Genomic DNA, 20,362 nt, shown 5'->3' on the forward strand with positions numbered 1-20,362 from the left:
CTGTTAACAACACCAACTGCAGTAAAGATAGCGGAGAGATCAACGTGGATACATCACTGTAAGATACAGCGTGTGTTGGCTGCCTCCACAGTGTAAGGGGAAGTCTGGCTACAAAGGGAGTCTATTTAATTAGCAATAGATTGTCTCAATGCCAGTGAAGCAGGGAGATCCTTGCACTATTAGGTGAGGTGGTTAACAACACTGTATCCTAGCAATCATGACTGAACTACAGCAGACCCCGGAGCGGCGTGCTCAGCGCCGCCGCTGCCGGACTGTTGGTAGGGCAGCCGGTTGCGTTGTGATCTTAGTGTGTTTCGTGCTCCTCGGATTCCTGGCCTGGTGGTTGACCCAAGAATTGCAGCTCACTGTGGACCGAGCCAGAGAACAACGCAAGCAACGTCAGAAGAGGTTTATTCATAATGTGAATGAGACAGACGGACACCCTCATATATACCATACTAATTTGTGGTACAGAGATGTTCATTTATTGGCTATGGAATTACGTTACTAATTGTTATGTTTGTTCGCAAATACCTATATCCTCAACACACCCAGCTCTGACGGCTAAACCGTACCCTGCTAGGGTGACAGAATGTCTTATCATACGGATGCATAATCAAACTGTATTTCGGGGGCAGCAGTTCTCAGCAAATCTGATAAGATGTAACACCACTTGCCTCAGTGCAACCACTTATATGATAGGGATTTCAACAGAGGACGTACAAGCGTGCCCAAGTGCTGCTCCATTGACTAGACTGAAGGGAAACGCAAAAATATCATCACGTTAAATTGTCATCACAACGGCCATTCCCAATTTGCTTTTACGGGACAGGGAATAAAACTGTAGGTAAAATTAAGAAACGTCTGTGTACCCAAACGTATGTTTTATCAAATAATTTAAGCCTAACCAAAACATAATATGTGGATGGTACTTATCTTCATCACATTGGACGGGGATGTAATTATACAGGCTCCTGTCCATGGGGAACGGATGAATCATGTGCTTATGTTAGTAAGTTTTTGCTACCACCTGTAAATGGTACTCCGGTGTATGATGACATCTATTGGCTTTGTGGTTCCAGACTGTACATGAGTCTCCCACCAAATTGGGGTGGTGTGTGTGCACCTACCCAGGTGACTGACCATACATATGTGGTAGTGCCAAGGACCTCCACAGAGAAGAATGGCAGCACCAGACGGAGGAGATCGATATACCCAGATGTGTTACCACATGATCACATGTGGGGCTCGGATGTACCAAAGGACCAAAAATTGTGGTCTGTAGGAGATAAAATGGCACATTCATTGTTCCCCTGGATAGGAGTGGGAAAAAAAAAAAAAAAATTCATTAATGATTGAAACACTGAATTATCGATTGGGTCTGTTCATGAATGTAACTGAAAAAATAGTAGCAGCTCAAAAACACTGAAATAGATGCTTTACGTACCATGATGAACCTCTTAGTGAAAATCTCAAGAAAGAAGTGCTAAGCTAGGTGATAACTACTACTATATGTTTAACAGGCGATAAACAGGTGGGAAATGTTAAGGATTTTATATATATATATATATATATATGTTATCACTGTTAAACATTTGTACCTTTGTCTTCTTTCTTATGAAAACGTTATTGTGCTGTTATGCACCTGTCTTAAAAGTAACCCTGAGAATGTATTTGTTATTCAACTCTGTTTTAGCATGCTGGGGTCAATCTGAACTGGGAATGAAGAGCTGGATGTACTTATTATTATTATACAACTTGTTTTTGTAGCCGCTAACGACTGGGAGTGAAGCATGACGGGGTCAGGCTAAACTGGGAGTAAAAGAACTGAAGGTTGATTTGACTGTTGTGATGTGATGCTTAGTGTGAAGACCAGGACACTCCAGGCAGATGCACAACAGCTGATAACTGCAACAGACGAACGGGATGTGCTGACCTTCGACGATAAGAGTAAAAGAAAGAAACTGTTTTTCCTTACAGCTGCACTTATTGACGTATGTGTTTATGTTACGGGAAGAAACTTGTCTCGCGTTGTCCCCCCCCCCCCCCCCCCTTAGGACAAGTTTTATGATGTAATGAGGGCATCTCTAATAAAAAGAGCGGGAGCACAGGCCAGACTTTAGTGTAGCCTTGGTGTACAGCCTGGACTGCACTCCGCGCGTGATTAATTTGACTTTCTGTCTCACTGGTGTTTCTTGACTCTGTTTGTCTTATCAAAGGTTTTAAGAATGTTTGGAGGAGAAAATACCCAACAATCGATCTCTGCTCCCCTCCACAGCATGTCTTTTTCCTGGTTCTCTCCCTCAGCCCCAACCAGTCCCAGCAGAAGACTGCCCCTCCCTGAGCCTGGTTCTGCTGGAGGTTTCTTCCTGTTAAAAGGGAGTTTTTCCTTCCCACTGTAGCCAAGTGCTTGCTCACAGGGGGTCGTTTTGACCGTTGGGGTATTACGTAATTATTGTATGGCCTTGCCTTACAATATAAAGCGCCTTGGGGCAACTGTTTGTTGTGATTTGGCGCTATATAAAAAATTGATTGATTGATTTATTTCCTCTAGGCTGGACTACTGTAATTCATTATTATCAGGTTGTCCTAAAAGTACCCTGAAAAGCCTTCAGTTAATTCAAAATGCTGCTGCTAGAGTACTAACGGGGACTAGAAGGAGAGAGCATATCTCACCCATATTGGCCTCTCTTCATTGGCTTCCTGTTAATTCTAGAATAGAATTTAAAATTCTTCTTCTTACTTATAAGGTTTTGAATAATCAGGTCCCATCTTATCTTAGGGACCTCATAGTACCCCACAGTGCTTGCTCACAGGGGGTCGTTTTGACGTTGGGGTTTTTACGTAATTATTGTATGGCCTTGCCTTACAATATAAAGCGCCTTGGGGCAACTGTTTGTGATTTGGCGCTATATAAATAAAATTCATTGATTGATAAGGCAACATGACCTCTACAAGTATTTTGACATATCCAAACTGATCCATGATACCTGGTATGCGATATACAACCCCTGGCAAAAATTATGGAATCACCGGTCTCGGAGGATGTTCATTCAGTTGTTTAATTTTGTAGAAAAAAAGCAGATCACAGACATGACACAAAACTAAAGTCATTTCAAATGGCAACTTTCTGGCTTTAAGAAACACTATAAGAAATCATCCATCCATCCATCCATTTTCTTCCGCTTTATCCGGAGTCGGGTCGCGGGGGCAGCAGCTCAAGCAAAGATATAAGAAATCAGATATATAAGAAATCAGGAAAAAAATTGTGGCAGTCAGTAACGGTTACTTTTTTAGACCAAGCAGAGGGAAAAAAATATGGACTCACTCAATTCTGAGGAAAAAATTACGGAATCATGAAAAACAAAAGAACGCTCCAACACATCACTAGTATTTTGTTGCACCACCTCTGGCTTTTATAACAGCTTGCAGTCTGAGGCATGGACTTAATGAGTGACAAACAGTACTCTTCATCAATCTGGCTCCAACTTTCTCTGATTGCTGTTGCCAGATCAGCTTTGCAGGTTGGAGCCTTGTCATGGACCATTTTCTTCAACTTCCACCAAAGATTTTCAGTTGGATTAAGATCCGGACTATTTGCAGGCCATGACATTGACCCTATGTGTCTTTTTGCAAGGAATGTTTTCACAGTTTTTGCTCTATGGCAAGATGCATTATCATCTTGAAAAATGATTTCATCATCCCCAAACATCCTTTCAATTGATGGGATAACAAAAGTGTCCAAAATATCAATGTAAACTTGTGCATTTATTGATGATGTAATGACAGCCATCTCCCCAGTGCCTTTACCTGACATGCAGCCCCATATCAATGACTGTGGAAATTTACATGTTCTCTTCAGGCAGTCATCTTTATAAATCTCATTGGAACGCGAGATTGCGAGTACAAGCGGCCGAGATGAGTTTCCTCCGCAGGGTGGCTGGGCGCTCCCTTAGAGATATGGTGAGGAGCTCGGTCACTCGGGAGGAGCTCGGAGTCGAGCCACTGCTCCTCCACGTCGAAAGGAGTCAGTTGAGGTGGCTCGGGCATGTTTTCCGGATGCCCGCTGGACGCCTCGCTGGAGAGGTGTTCCGGGCACGTCCCACTGGGAGGAGGCCCCAGGACACGCTGGAGGGACTACATCTCTCGGCTGGCTTGGGAACGCTTTGGGGTTCCCCCGGAGGAGCTGGAGGAGGTGTGTGTGGATCGGGAGGTCTGGGCGGCTTTGCTTGAGCTGCTGCCCCCGCAACCCGACTCCGGATAAAGCGGAAGAAAATGGATGGATGGACGCTTTGATGTCTTCCTTGGTCTACCAGTATGTTTGCCTTTAACAACCTTCCCATGTTGTTTGTATTTGGTCCAGAGTTTAGACACAGCTGACTGTGAACAACCAACATCTTTTGCAACATTGCGTGATGATTTACCCTCTTTTAAGAGTTTGATAATCCTCTCCTTTGTTTCAATTGACATCTCTCGTGTTGGAGCCATGATTCATGTCAGTCCACTTGGTGCAACAGCTCTCCAAGGTGTGATCACTCTTTTTTAGATGCAGACTAACGAGCAGATCTGATTTGATGCAGGTGTTAGTTTTGGGGATGAAAATTTACAGGGTGATTCCATAATTTATACCTCAGAATTGAGTGAGTCCATATTTTTTTTTCCCTCTGCTTGGTCTAAAAAAGTAACCGTTACTGACTGCCACAATTTTTTTTCTTGATTTCTTATAGTGTTTCTTAAAGCCAGAAAGTTGCCATTTGAAATGACTTTAGTTTTGTGTCATGTCTGTGATCTGCTTTTTTTCTACAAAATTAAACAACTGAATAAACATCCTCCGAGGCCGGTGATTCCATAATTTTTGCGCCAGGGGTTGTATAGGCCCAACACCATAGTGGGAGAAACATGCCCATATCATGATGCTTGCACCACCATGCTTCATTGTCTTCACTGTGAACTGTGGCTTGAATTCAGAGTTTGGGGGTCGTCTCACAAACTGTCTGCAGCCCTTGGACTCAAAAAGAACAATTTTACTCTCATCAGTCCACAAAATATTCCTCCATTTCTCTTTAGGCCAGTTGATGTGTTCTTTGGCAAATTGTAACCTCTTCTGCATGTCTTTTATTTAACAGAGGGACTTTGCAGGGGATTCTTCCAAATAAATCAGCTTCACACAGGCATCTTCTAACTGTCACAGCACTTACAGGTAACTCCAGACTGTCTTTGATCATCCTGGAGCTGATCAATGGGTGAGCCTTTGCCATTCTGGTTATTCTTCTATCCATTTTGATGGTTGTTTTCTGTTTTCTTCCACGCATCTGTTTTTTTTGTCCATTTTAAAGCATTGGAGATCATTGTAGATGAACAGCCTATAATTTTTTTGCACCTGCGTATAAGTTTTCCCCTCTCCAATCAACTTTTTAATCAAACTACGCTGTTCTTCTGAACAATGTCTTGAACGTCCCATTTCCCTCAGGCTTTCAAAGAGAAAAGCATGTTCAACAGCTGCTGGCTTCATCCTTAAATAGGGGACACCTGATTCACACCTGTTTGTTCCACAAAATGGACGGACTCACTGACTGAATGCCACACTACTATTATTGTGAACACCCCCTTTTCTACTTTTTTTTTTACTAACAGCCCAATTTCATAGCCTTAAGAGTGTGCATATCATGAATGCTTGGTCTTGTTGGATTTGTGAGAATCTACTGAATTTACTGGTACCTTGTTTCCCATGTAACAATAAGAAATATACTCAAAACCTGGATTAATCTTTTTAGTCACATAGCACTACTATTATTCTGAACACTACTGTATCTTTCTTAAACTGGCAAATGGCAATTACTTAATTATCAAGACTGCTGAGTCAAAATTATTAAAGAATTGTCAGAGATATTGCATCAGACATCTATCCTGTCATGGATCAGAACAGCATGGCTTCATTTCAAAATTAGGACATCTGTGCCACACATAGCACATCAGGTCAAGTCTGTGAGCATGCGCTGGTGCCCAGAGTTGGCACATCCAACACTCGATGGAACTGCTTTCAGTCCTGGGTGGCAACTCCCCAGGCAGACACCCAGTCAATGATCCCCACTTCCCAAATATAGCCATCTATCTGCTGCAGCCAACCAGGTGAAATGTGGGGGCCGGCTTGTCCTTTTCCTGTGACTGGGGTCCTCAACAGTGAGGCACCTACTTGCTGAATCATAGGAGAAGCACACCACATGGAAAAAAATGTCACAATTGACGTTGCCTCGTAATACAGATCACACATCTCATCTGACTGGTAACAGTTCATTTGACACAATCATTCCAGTGGTACCCATGGACCTTCCGAAAAGACCAAGTACCAAAGATATTGAGTCATTGCATCAGGTCACTGGTTAGAGTCCAGGTCTGACCATCATACAGTTGAACTGAAAGCACCAGGAGGACCCTAAAGTCATCAACCTTAATTCTCCTACAGAGGTATCATCATCACTAAACACCTCTGTCCAGCTAGCTGCCTCACAACTCCATAAGCTCCTCCCAGACATCTCTCTATGTCAAAGACAGAGGTCCCAAGAACATGACATTAACTACAGAAAAAAGTGAATCGTTCATTAAGTTCAACACATTCATCGCATTTAGTGACATGTTCTAATGACCGAGTCCAGGAAGTCATTATAGTCTTGAACATTATCTACTAACCAAGACACTCCCAACTCCTCACTCAGCAGAAACGCATGGTCAGTAACCCTTTCCTCACTGACAGACACTCAAGTTCCTGTATTTGACAATCCTACCCAACACCCAGTCGATAAAAGCACGGAACACAGTACAACCCAGAACACTTGCTTGATGAACACCAGAATTTACAAGAAAGAAGTGAGAGACTCCACCAACACCAGGACAGTTATCCTGAGAATTCTCAGGATGCCTCACAGAGCAGCTCAACCAAATCAAACAATGTAAATATCAATATAATTCCTCATGTTAATTTTTTTCTGAATGGTAGTGTCTTTTATCAATTTCTCTAAATAAGACCAGCACGTATGTTGCCACATGCAGCTGCCTGAAGAAAAAGTGCTAGACATCCAGTGTCTTTTTATCAGAGCACCACGCTTTTTTGTGTGTTCACTCCGAGCATCCCTGAACTGTTCAGAAAATTGTTGTGATGTCACCGTTGCACATTTTCAGGCAGCAGCAGGGCCAAACTTGTCAGCGTCACAGAAGGTAAAGTTTATTTTTGCTTTTTCTGTCTACAGTCAGCTGATATGCCACAAAATCTATCACAATTGACAAAAACAAAGACAAAAAAAGAGAGGAGAAAAAAAAAACCTTATCTGTGTTAGAAAACTGGACAGACACTAGGCATGATTTTAAATCGCCATACATTATAAACTAGTTAGGTATTTATTGTGGCCACAGAAACAATTTCACAAGGAGTGCGAGAAAGGGCATAAGATGCAAAAAAAAACCCACTGCTGATATGCACCCTTGTTAAGTACTCAGAGCTGGGATCCAGTAAAATGGTTGACTCCTTGGAATCAAAACCAAACTGCTCTGGTTACTAGACAATAAGCAGCTGGCACTCAATTCTAATGGACTAAGAATTACTCTTGTAAGTACCCTGCTTGGCACAGAGAGCAGAAAAATGCACCTGTAGTTTCCAGAGAGAGAGACAACTGTCTTCCCAAAGGTTAAGGGCACAAACATCTCCACCCAACTGAAGGAGTATAGTCCCAATGCTACAGACTCTGGAAAATTTCCCCATTATCAGCTGTTTCATGGTGGTTTGCAGATGACTGGAGAATCAGCCACCAGAGATGTCAAACATCCTGCAATGAAGATCAGCATAATACAACTGCTCAAAGCAGCTGATTTAACAGTCTGACCCTCGCATGACTGCAGTGAGACGAGGTGCACATACTAAATAGTAAGTGTTCAAGTTAATGGTGCAATAAGAATGTAAGGTACGCCATATGTACACAGCTACACAGACGTAGCTGACAAATCTCTTACGAGGCCTAAAGTCACTGCTAATGTGACAGCTGTTACCTTTTACAGGATTAAAGTTAAGCAAACTACGACAACTACCCACGTGGTAACAATACCCATTAACACTTTTATTTTTATAGACCAAGTGCTGGAAAAAGGGCTGACAAAATCCAATTTGTAGGATAAATAAACGATCTCGACTAAATTAGCGTTAGCCAGCTAGCTTGTACTGCACTCAAACCATAAACATTACCGTACACCGACACAGTGCTATTCCCACGTTAACCTACACTATATAAAATTTCAATTCGTCAGAAATACACTGTGGAAACCTTACCTTAAATGTATGGCCGGGAAACCTTTATAAAATATCACCCACCCGCACTGTCACAGCTGATAATCTACTATCTTTAACTGCCACAGGCAACGTTCTGTAACCAGACGGTGATACCTTCACTGTTACCGTAATTATGATTCACAAGCACATAAACTGCACGGTACTGTAACGATTTAGCTCTGATTGGCATGATCATTTATCTATATGTATGGAATGGACAAACTGGAAAATTGGTCATTAATAAGTGTCCACTCGTCGGTTACTTTTGGCATGACTTTGTAAATCCAAATAATGTGCAGATCATTATTTCAGTGTCATACAAAGCAGCTCTGAGCCCCACAATTTCGAAAATAAAACTATATACACTCACACTTATATATCACTAAGTTTATTGAGAGACGACATAACGACGCAGGGTCTTGAAGAATGTACGAGGAGTACTTAAAGAATGTCCGAGGAGTACTTAAATGCAACACTATGTCGAAAGATTAAATGTATTTTTAATCTCTGCCACCAGATGGCACTGCAAGTATGAAAGACTGGTGTCTGCTACTAACTACGAAAAATGGCCAATTGTTTTATTATTATTATTATTATTATTATTATTATTATTTTCACCAAATAAAAGTAACACGTGTTAAGAGAAGTACCCACTACATATTAGCTATTACTACACTACATAATGTTTTTGTGGCGTAAAATGGGCATATTTTCAGTGTTATAGTGACAAGATTCATCACCAGGAACAGCTACACTTGCCCGTGGTGAAGCCATGAGCAGGGTATTGTTTCACTAGAGTAGTCCTTCTCAAATAGTGGGGCGCGCTCCCCCAGAGGGCGAGCGTGTGACCGCGGGGAACATGCTCACCCCCCCCCCCCCGTACTAGAATAATGTAATTGCACATCCACTACACTAGGTGGCAGTGGCGCTCTCGTCAGCGTGTGCGCAGGGAGTATTGAGGATTCTAGCATAATGGAACACAGCTCTATGTAGGGTTGTTTTAACGCTTGGCGTCACTGGTGGGAGACGAGGAAACACGGGTGTGTCTTAAAATGTTGGCAGCGGACAGCACGAAGCCGAATAAATTAATACGTCACTTAAAGATATTACACCCCAATCACGCAGATAAGCTGCTTGAATTTTTTCAGCGAAAACGTGCCGATTATTGCCAGCAATCATCCCGCTTTGTGAATGCTGCTTCAGTAAACCAGCGAGCACCGTTAGCATCATAGCACCGTAGCAGAGGAGCTGAGCAGCAGTAGACATGGTCTCTGTCATGATGGATGACGCAAGTGCTGCAAAAAATAAAAACTAATTAAAAAAAATCAGCACATTGTTTTATTCATTTTTATTTTGTCTGTTAAAGTGTTTTATATATTGTTCTCAGGAGTTAGTGTTCTGATCAATTTGAATTTATTATTTATTGATTTTATTTAATTTTGTTTTTCAGTATCAAATGGCAGTCGGTCAAAATGTTTATAGTTTAATGATTTTTTTATTATTTCAAGCAAAGTGATGCACTTTAAATTTTTTTTCTGGAACAGACTAAAAATGTTAATAAAGTTATTCTTTGCTGTAAGCTGATCTAAATTTCTTTTTTGTTTTCTTTAATGTTAATAAGGATAGAATGTTATGCAGAGGTGTACTTATAACAATTTTAAGGACAAATCACACTATTTACAGTAACAGGGGAGGGGGGGCGCAAAATATGTTATACTTCCTGGGGGGGCGGGGGTAACAAAATAATTGAGAAACAAAAATGCTTCTGTGTCTGTGGAGACAATAAATCAAAAATGGCCTGATGGATTTCTTTCAAACTTGGCAGGAATACTACTTGGATAGATATTTAGAGGGGATTAGATTTTGGAGCAGTTTGGGCAAAAAACTTCAAGAGCAAGGAAAACATGGTCCAAAAATACTTGATATATATATACTGTATATGTACTCTGGAACCACCCCAAACAGTTCAACTGTCAACCCCACTGAGGTCCTTAGACTGGGTCTCATTAACATAAAATCACTGTCCTCAAAATCATAGTTGATCAATGATCTAATTATTGATCATCAATTAGGTATGATTGGGCTATGTGAAACCTGGCTTAAACCTATAGCTGTCCTCCCCTTAAAGGAGGCCTGCCCACCAGCATATACATTTAGTCACATCCCTCGTGATGCGAAGCAAGGCGGGGGTGTTGCTCTTATTTAAAAATCTAGGTTTAGCTTATTAGCTGTTGGGGGTTACAAATATAACTCGTTTGAGCATCTGATTCTCTGCTCTCAGGATATTACACATTGCCAAGGTCAGAAGAATAAAAATCAGTCGTATTACTTTGTCACTGTATATAGGCCTCCTGGCCCACATTCTGAATTCTTAGATGAATTTGGTGCATTCATCTCTAACTTGTCAACTAGTGTAGATAACATTCTGATCATTGGTGACTTTAACATTCATATAAATAAGCCTTCTGATCCCCTCTGCAAATCATTTTGGAAATTGTGGGTGCATTAGGATTTCGGCAATGCATTCGGGATTCGACGCACATTAGTGGAAATACCCTGGATCTGGTTCTCGCACGTGGTATTGCTGTCACGAATACTGACATCATGTCTCTTACATCAGTGGTGTCTGATCACTCACTTATTAAGTTTACAGTTTCGCTGCCGTGTTTAGTGGAACAACAACCTTATATATCATTACGGCGATGCATCAACTCCTCAACTAAGACTGAACTCGAAGCTAGACTGCCTGAAGTCTTAGCTTCACATTTGACAAATACCCAGTCAGTAGACAGACTTGTGGATAGTTTAAACTCAGTGCTCAAAACTACACTCGACATGATTTGGCATCCCTTCACTGGGTTCCTGTCCCAGTGAGATCAGATTTTAAGGTTCTGCTACTAACCTATAAAATTATTCATGGACTGGCACCTCCCTACCTAGCTGACCTAATTAAACCTTACGTACCGGCCCGGGCTTTACGTTCTCAGGGTGCAGGACTACTTTGTGTCCCTAAGGTGAATAAGAAGTCTGCGGGTCACAGAGCTTTCTCTTATTGTGCCCCTGTTCTGTGGAATGATCTCCCTGCATCAATAAAACAGTCAGATTCTGTGGAGATTTTCAAGTCCAGACTTAAGACGCACTTATTTTCCCTTTCATATGGCTAGCATACTGGTACAGTTTTGTTTTACGCTTTTTACTCTTTTAATTCATTTATTAGTAATTGGAGCGGGCTGCGGCCTCAACTTTACCTAAATTCTGGGTCTTTTAGTGAAGTTTAGGGCTAGTGGCCAGCGATCACCTTAGTATTTCTCTGTTTTTCTTGTTGTTTAATGCTTACAAATTATACAGTATTTCTTGTCTTTCTGATGCCTGATTCTGTTTTTTCTCTCTGTTTAAGGTGCAGCTCCATCCAGAGATGGGAGTTGTGTTCATGTTGGTGATCCTCCTTGTTTTGTAATTTATGTTTGTAGCATGGCCCCCCTTACCAAAAAGTAGTATATGCAAGTATGTTTCAAGTATACTTCTAGTTTACTTTTTATATACTTATAAGTACTATTTTTTGGTAAGGGCCAAGCAGAGGGTCACCCCTTTGAGTCTGGTCTGCTTGAGGTTTCTTCCTCAGAGGGAGTTTTTCCTTACCACTGTCGCTCTGGGGGTTGGTAAGGTTAGACCTTACCTGTGTGAAGCACTTTGAGGCAACTCTGTTGTGATTTGGCGCTATATAAATGAAAATAAATTGAAATTGAAATTGTAGCCCGAAAAAAAAAAAAAAAAGTTTTCAAAAATATCTCAACAATCAAGAAGCCCAGATGGATGATTTAAATATTTTGGAAATGATTATTCAATTATATTGGCTGACAAAAAAACAAACAAAAAATTCTACGACTGTGACTTACAAGTTGGGGGCGCTGACTGATACCATCTACTCTGAGAATTTGCTCATGTTTAAGGTACAAACATTTAAAAACAACTTATAAATAAAGAATACTTTTTAGAATTAAGAATACATTATAGTAGGTGATAAAACTATTTTTAGTTTACTGATGTTCATAAGAAAATTGGATTGTATACATGTTTTTAAAATTTTATGATTTCGTGATCAATGAAAACCCTATGTTGTCATGACGTTCAAATTTTTACACTTGACCTGTTACTTGAATGAAACAAATTGTGAAACAGAAAGAAACTGTGGCAATTATACAATTCACGGTAAAATAGATAAGCAGAACAATCAATACTGAAAAATAATAGCTGTATTTTCCAGACTGTGGGACTGAGGGTAATAATAAGTCACACCAGCCTATAAGTCACATTATGGTTAGATATAGTACAGGAAATTTGTGTGATGGAATAAATCACTTATTGTTTAATATTAAAAAGATGATTTTAATAGGAAATGGGGCAAGTGGATAAGTTTTATTAACAAAGACATTAACATTTAAATGATTTTTTTTCCCTTTCTCTCATTTAAATGAAAATGTTAACTGAAACTGTTCTTTGTGAGCTGATGCCGTACTGTTTGATTGCTGTTCTGTGTTCACTCATACATTTAAAAAAGAAAATAAAAACTAAAGTTTAAAAAAAGTTTAACTGGAGCATTATTTCTAATGCAACTGCCACAACGAGTCAAGTAAAGTTATTGAACGAGGCAAAAAAAAGTGAGTAAACTGTTTCTTGTGGCTACAGATGATCATTGGTGAGCTAAATGTGCATTTGAAATTTGTGCATTTTGTATTTATAATGCAAACTCTGTTAGCAAGCAGAAGCTAGCAAGCTTATTAATGTTATTGTATGGGGTACAAAAGCTGAGTAAACTGCTTGTTGTGGCCACTGACCACATGATCATAGTTGAGGTAAATGTGCAATGCCATTAAATGTTTGAAAACCCTACACATTATTTATTTATAACAACTGAACATTTGTAAAAAAAAAAAAAAAAAGACCTGCCGTTACGCTCCTTGTTGTGGTCTTTCACATTGAGAGCGTGATTTCTTAAATTTACTCATTCTCTACACTCTCTACCACCTCTAACTCACTCAAGAAATCTTCTTTTTCCATCTCACAACCTACCCTGGGAGCATAAATGCACTGAGTGAGTAGCTAATATGACATGAACATTAAAGTCATGAGATCATGCTAGCTAAAGTGTGATGCGACTGATACCCAATAATAAATGAATACACACTCATTTTCGTCCACTTATCCAGGATGAGGTTGCGGGTAATAAATTCACAACTGGGCAAAATGCATTATTTATGTATTATGTATTTGTATTATCCAGTATTGTCTTACAGCTTCCTGTTTTTCTTACAGTTTATAATTTGGTATGACATCATTTTATTTTTTATAAAACAAGACAGTAAATTATGTTATTTATGATGTATTTATGATTGTTATTATTATTATTATTATTATTATTATTATTATTATTATTATTATTATTATATTATATTATATTATTATGATTTATGTTATTTATGATGAAATTATGTACCATGATTAACTATAGTCCCCATCACCCCACCGGTTTTTGCTCATCAACATGCAGGATAGCAACAGTAAAAATTAACATTCCTTTTAAGTTACTTAGACCTAATGATTTTAAACTGTGGGTTAACAGCACTTAGGTTATACTCGTATAAAGATTATTACTATTATTCAGAAACAAACTCAGCCACATGGGTTGTACAGCCAGTACACTCTGAGTACCGGTCCCAACCCCAGATAAATGAGTAGGATTGTGTCAGGAAGGGTATCTGCCATAAAACAAGCCAACACAACCATGCAGAGTACAAACTGAATTTCCATACGGGATCGTTCAAGGCCCGGCTTAACAATGACCACCACCGGTGCTGTTGCCTAACAGGGTGCCGGCTACTGCTACTGCTGGGTGAAGACGAAGAAGAGGAGGAATATCAATCAATCAATCAATTTTTTTATATAGCGCCAAATCACAACAAACAGTTGCCCCAAGGCGCTTTATATTGTAAGGTAAGGCCATACAATAATTATGTAAAACCCCAACGGTCAAAACGACCCCCTGTGAGCAAGCACTTGGTTACAGTGGGAAGGAAAAACTCCCTTTTAACAGGAAGAAACCTCCAGCAGAACCAGGCTCAGGGAGGGGCAGTCTTCTGCTGGGACTGGTTGGGGCTGAGGGAGAGAACCAGGAAAAAGACATGCTGTGGAGGGGAGCAGAGATCGATCACTAATGATTAAATGCAGAGTGGTGCATACAGAGCAAAAAGAGAAAGAAACAGTGCATCATGGGAACCCCCCAGCAGTCTACGTCTATAGCAGCATAACTAAGGGATGGTTCAGGGTCACCTGATCCAGCCCTAACTATAAGCTTTAGCAAAAAGGAAAGTTTTAAGCCTAATCTTAAAAGTAGAGAGGGTGTCTGTCTCCCTGATCTGAATTGGGAGCTGGTTCCACAGGAGAGGAGCCTGAAAGCTGAAGGCTCTGCCTCCCAATATGTATCCAGAGACAGCTGGAGAAAAGGAAAACAAAAAGGGTGGAAGTGAGTGTCGGGACTTTGAATGTTGGTAGTATGACTGGTAAAAGGAGAGAGCTGGCTGACAAGATGGAGAGGAGGAAGGTAGATATATTGTGTGTGCAAGAGACCAAGTGGAAAGGAAGTGAGGCCAGGAGCACAGTGGGTTCAAGTTGTATCATGGTGAGGACAGGAAGAGAAATGGTGTTAGGGTCATTTTAAAGGAAGAGTATGTTAAGAGTGTGTTGGAGGTTAAGTGAGTGTCTGACAGGGTGATGAGTGTGAAGTTGGAAACTGAAGGGGTGATAATGAATATCATCAGTTCATATGCTCCACAGGTAGGTTGCAAGATGAAGGAGAAAGAAGATTTCTGGAGTGAGTTAGATGAGGTGGTGGAGAGTGTGTCCAAGTATGAAAGAGTGGTGACAGGAGCAGACTTCAATGGGTATGTTGGTGACGGGAACAGAGGTGACGAGGAAGTAACGGGTAGATATGGTATCAAGGACAGCAATGTGGAAGAACAGATGGTAGTTGATTTTGTATAAAGGACGGAAATGGCCGTGGTGAATACCTACTTTAAGAAAAGGGAGTTGCACAGAGTGACATATAAGAGTGGAGGAAGGTGCACACAAGTGGACTACATTCTTTGTAGGAGATGCAAGCTAAAAGAAATTGAAATTGGGGGCTATAAGGTGGTGGCAGAGGAGAGTGTAGCTAGACAGCATAGAATGGTGGTTTGTAGGATGATTTTCGAGGTGAAGAAGAAGAAGAGAGCCAGTGGTCAACAAAAGTTCTGTTGTGTCAAATTTAGTGAGAAGGTCAGCAAGGCACTGGATGGAGGGGAAGCAATTTTGGACAACTGGAAAAGTACTGCAGATATGGTGAGGGAGACAGCTAGGAAGGTACTGGTTGTGATATCTGGACAGTGGAAGACAAGGAGACTTGGTGGTGGAATGAAGATGTCCAGGAAAGCATAAGGAGAAAGAGGTTGGCTAAAAAGAATTGGGATAGGCGGAGAGATGAAGAAAGTAGACAGAAGTACAAGGAGATGCAGCGTAAGGCAAAAAGAGAAGTGGTAAAAGCGAAGGAAAAGGCATTTTGGGAACTGTACAAGAAGTTGAACAGTAAAGGATGAAGTGAGGGCAGGTATGAAGAGGATGAAGAGTGGAAAGGCATTTGGTCCAGATGATATTCCAGTGGAGGCATGGGAATGTCTAGGAGAGATGGCAGTGGAGTTTCTAATCAGATTGTCTAATAAAATCTTGGAAAGTGAAAACTGGAGTGGAGACAAAGTCTGCTGGTTCCGATGGTGATGTGCAGAGCTGCAGTAACTACAGTAACATGAAGCTGATCAGTCACAGCATGAAGTTATGGGAAAAGAGTAGCTGAAGCTTAGAAAACAGGTGAAGCTATTTGAGCAACAATGCAGAGAAAGAGCACCACAGCTGCAATGTTTGCTCTGTAAGTACTTATGGAGAAGTACAGAGAAGGCCAGAAGGATGAACATTGTGTGTTTTGGATTTAGAGAAAGCTTATTACAGAGTGCCAAGAAAAGAGTTGTGGCATTGAATGAGGAAGTCTGGAGTGGCAGAGAATGTGAGGATAGTGCAGGATATGGACACGGACAGTGTGACAGTGGTGAGATGTGCAGTCGGAATGACAGACTCATTCAAGGTGGAGGTGGGATTACACCAAGGATCAGCTCTGAGTCCTTTCTTGTTCACAGTGGTGACTGACAGGTTGACTGATGAGATCAGACAGGAGTCCCCATGGACTATGATGTTTGATATTGTGATCTGTAGTGAGATTATAAAGCAGGTTGACTTTAGTCTGGAAAGGTGGAGATATGCTCTGGAGAGAAGAGGAATGAAATTCAGTCAGACCATTTGCATGTGTGTGAATGAGAGAGAGTCCAGTGGAATAGTGCGGTTGCAAGGAGTAGAGGTGGTGAAAGTAGAGGAGATTAAATACTTGGGGTCAACTGTCCAAAGTAATGGAGAGTGTGGTACAGAGGTGAAGAAGAGAGTTGGGAAAGGGTGGAGAAAGGTGGCCGGCGTGATTTGTGACCGAAGAATATCTGCAAGAGTGGAGGGAAAGTCCACAGGACAGTAATAAGACCAGCTATGTTGTATGGCTTAGAGACAGTGGCGCCAGCAAAAAGACAGGCGGCAGAGCTGGAGGTGGCAAAACTGAAGATGTTGCAATTCTCTTTGGGAGTGATGAGGATGGACAGGATTAGGAATGAACATATCAGAGGGACATCTTAGGTGGGACAGTTTGGAGACAAAGTCAGAGAGGTGAAACTGAGAGGGTTTGGACATGTGCAGAGGAGGGACCAGAGTATATAGGGAGAAGGATGCTGAGGATGGATCCACCAGGCTCCACCAGAAGAGGTAAAGCACTTTTCCATCTGCATCAGATGCTCAAGTGCTTTGCAAATTATGTATTACATTCACCCCAATGTCACAAGGTACTCACTACACACCAGGAGCAACTAGGGGATTAAGGACCTTGCCCAAGGGCCCTTAGTGATTTTCCGGTCAGGCTGGGATTTGAATTCAAGCCCAAAGTTGAATCAAATCAAATCAAATCAATTTTATTTATATAGCGCCAAATCACAACAAACAGTTGCCCCAAGGCACTTTATATTGTAAGGCAAAAGCCATACAATAATTACAGAAAAACCCCAACAGTCAAAACGACCCCCTATGAGCAAGCACTTGGCGACAGTGGGAAGGAAAAACTCCCTTTTAACAGGAAGAAACCTCCAGCAGAAGCAGGCTCAGGGAGGGGCAGTCTTCTGCTGGGACTGGTTGGGGCTGAGGGGAGAGAATCGGGAAAAAGACATGCTGTGGAAGAGAGCAGAGATCAATCACCAATGATTAAAAGCAGAGTGGTGCATACAGAGCAAAAAGAGGTGAATAAAAAGAAACACTGGGTGTATCATGGGATTCCCCCAGCAGTCTAAGTCTATAGCAGCATAAATAAGGGATGGTTCAGGGTCACCTGATCCAGCCCTAACTATAAGCTTTTTCAAAAAGGAAAGTTTTAAGCTTAATCTTAAAAGTAGAGAGGGTGTCTGTCTCCCTAATCTGAATTGGGAGCTGGTTCCACAGGAGAGGAGCCTGAAAGCTGAAGGCTCTGTCTCCCATTCTACTCTTACAAACCCTAGGAACTACAAGTAAGCCTGCAGTCTGAGAGCGAAGCGCTCTATTGGGGTGATATGGTAGTATGAGGTCCCTAAGATAAGATGGGACCTGATTATTCAAAACCTTATAAGTAAGAAGAAGAATTTTAAATTCTATTCTGGAATTAACGGGGAGCCAATGAAGAGAAGCCAATATGGGTGAAATATGCTCTCTCCTTCTAGTCCCCATCAGTACTCTAGCTGCAGCATTTTTAATTAACTGAAGGCTTTTCATGGAACCTTTAGGACAACCTGATAATAATGAATTACAATAGTCCAGCCTAGAAGAAATAAATGCATGAATTAGCTTTTCAGCATCACTCTGAGACAAGACCTTTCTAATTTTAGAGATATTGCGCAAATGCAAAAAAGCAGTCCTACATATTTGCTTAATATGTGCATTGAAGGACATATCCTGATCAAAAATGACTCCAAGATTTCTCACAGTATTACTAGAGGTCAGGGTAATGCCATCCAGAGTAAGGATCTGGTTAGACACCATGTTTATAAGATTTGTGGGGCCAAGTACAATAACTTCAGTTTTATCTGAATTTAAAAGCAGGAAATTAGAGGTCATCCATGTCTTTATGTCTGTAAGACAATCCTGCAGTTTAGCTAATTGGTGTGTGTCTCTGGCTTCATGGATAGATAAAGCTGGGTATCATCTGCATAACAATGAAAATTTAAGCAATGCTGTCTAATAATACTGCCTAAGGGAAGCATGTATAAAGTGAATAAAATCGGTCCTAGCACAGAACCTTGTGGAACTCCATAATTAACCTTAGTCTGTGAAGACGACTCCCCATTTACATGAACAAATTGTAATCTATTAGATAAATATGATTCAAACCACTGCAGCGCAGTGACTTTAATACCTATGGCATGCTCTAATCTGTAATAAAATTTTATGGTCAACAGTATCAAAAGCTGCACTGAGGTCTAACAGTACAAGCACAGAGATGAGTCCACTGTCTGAGGCCATAAGAAGATCATTTGTAACCTTCATTAATGCTGTTTCTGTACTATGATGAATTCTGAAACCTGACTGAAACTCTTCAAATAGACCATTCCTCTGCAGATGATCAGTTAGCTGTTTTACAACTACCCTTTCAAGAATTTTTGAGAGAAAAGGAAGGTTGGAGATTGGCATATAATTAGCTAAGATAGCTGGGTCAATTGATGGCTTTTTAAGTAATGGTTTAATTACTGCCACCTTAAAAGCCCGTGGTACATAGCCAACTAATAAAGATAGATTGATCATATTTAAGATCGAAGCATTAATTAACGGTAGGGCTTCCTTGAGCAGCCTGGTAGGAATGGGGTCTAATAGACATGTTGATGGTTTGGAGGAAGTGACTAATGAAAGTAACTCAGACAGAACAATCGGAGAGAAAGAGTCTAACCAAATACCAGCATTACTGAAAGCAGTCGAACATAAAGATATGTCTTTGGGATGGTTATGAATAATTTTTTCTCTAATAGTTAAAATTTTATTTGCAAAGAAAGTCATGAAGTCATTACTAGTTAAAGTTAAAGGAATACTCGGCTCAATAGAGCTCTGACTCTTTGTCAGCATGGCTACAGTGCTGAAAAGAAACCTGGGGTTGTTCTTATTTTCTTCAATTAGTGATGAATAGTAAGATGTCCTAGCTTTACAGAGGGCTTTTTTTTATAGAGCAACAGTCTCTTTTTACAGGCTAAATGAAGATCTTCTAAATTAGTGAGACGCCATTTCCTCTCCAGCTTACGGGTTATCTGCTTTAAGCTGCGAGTTTGTGGGTTAAACCACGGAGTCAGGCACTTCTGATTTAAGGCTCTCTTTTTCAGAGGAGCTACAGCATCCAAAGTTGTGCTCAATGAAGATGTAAAGCTATTGACGAGATAATCTATCTCACTCACAGAGTTTAGGTAGCTACTCTGCACTGTGTTGGTATATGGCATTGGAGAACATAACAAAGAAGGAATCATATCCTTAAACCTAGTTACAGCGCTTTCAGAAAGACTTCTACTATAAAGAAACTTATTCCCCACTGCTGGGTAGTCCATTAAAGTAAATGTAAATGTTATTAAGAAATGATCAGACAAAAAGGGGTTTTCAGGGAATACTGTTAAGTCTTCAATTTCTATGCCATATGTCAGAACAAGATCTAAAGTGTGGCTAAGGTGGTGGGTGGGATCATTTACATTTTGAGTGAAGCCAACTGAGTCTAATAATAGATTAAATGCAGTGTTGAGGCTGTCATTCTCAGCATTTGTGTGGATGTTAAAATCACCCACTATAATTATCTTATCTGAGCTAAGCACTAAGTCAGACAAAAGGTCTGAAAAATCACAAAGAAACTCACAGTAACGACCAGGTGGACGATAG

General features: G+C 40.7%; 1 protein-coding gene across 1 annotated transcript in view; it reads right to left on the minus strand.

Annotated features, from left to right (window-relative positions):
- Positions 1-20,362, minus strand: part of pdcl (phosducin-like) — an 86,286-nt gene that overhangs the window by 20,671 nt on the left and 45,253 nt on the right. Inside the window, exon 12 of the mRNA XM_034192987.1 lies at positions 8,315-8,361. Coding sequence (XP_034048878.1) covers positions 8,315-8,361 — 47 coding nt within the window. The remainder of the gene's footprint in view (positions 1-8,314; positions 8,362-20,362) is intronic.

This window comes from Thalassophryne amazonica, chromosome 17 (genome assembly GCF_902500255.1).
Source record: "Thalassophryne amazonica chromosome 17, fThaAma1.1, whole genome shotgun sequence".
NCBI lineage: Eukaryota > Metazoa > Chordata > Actinopteri > Batrachoidiformes > Batrachoididae > Thalassophryne > Thalassophryne amazonica.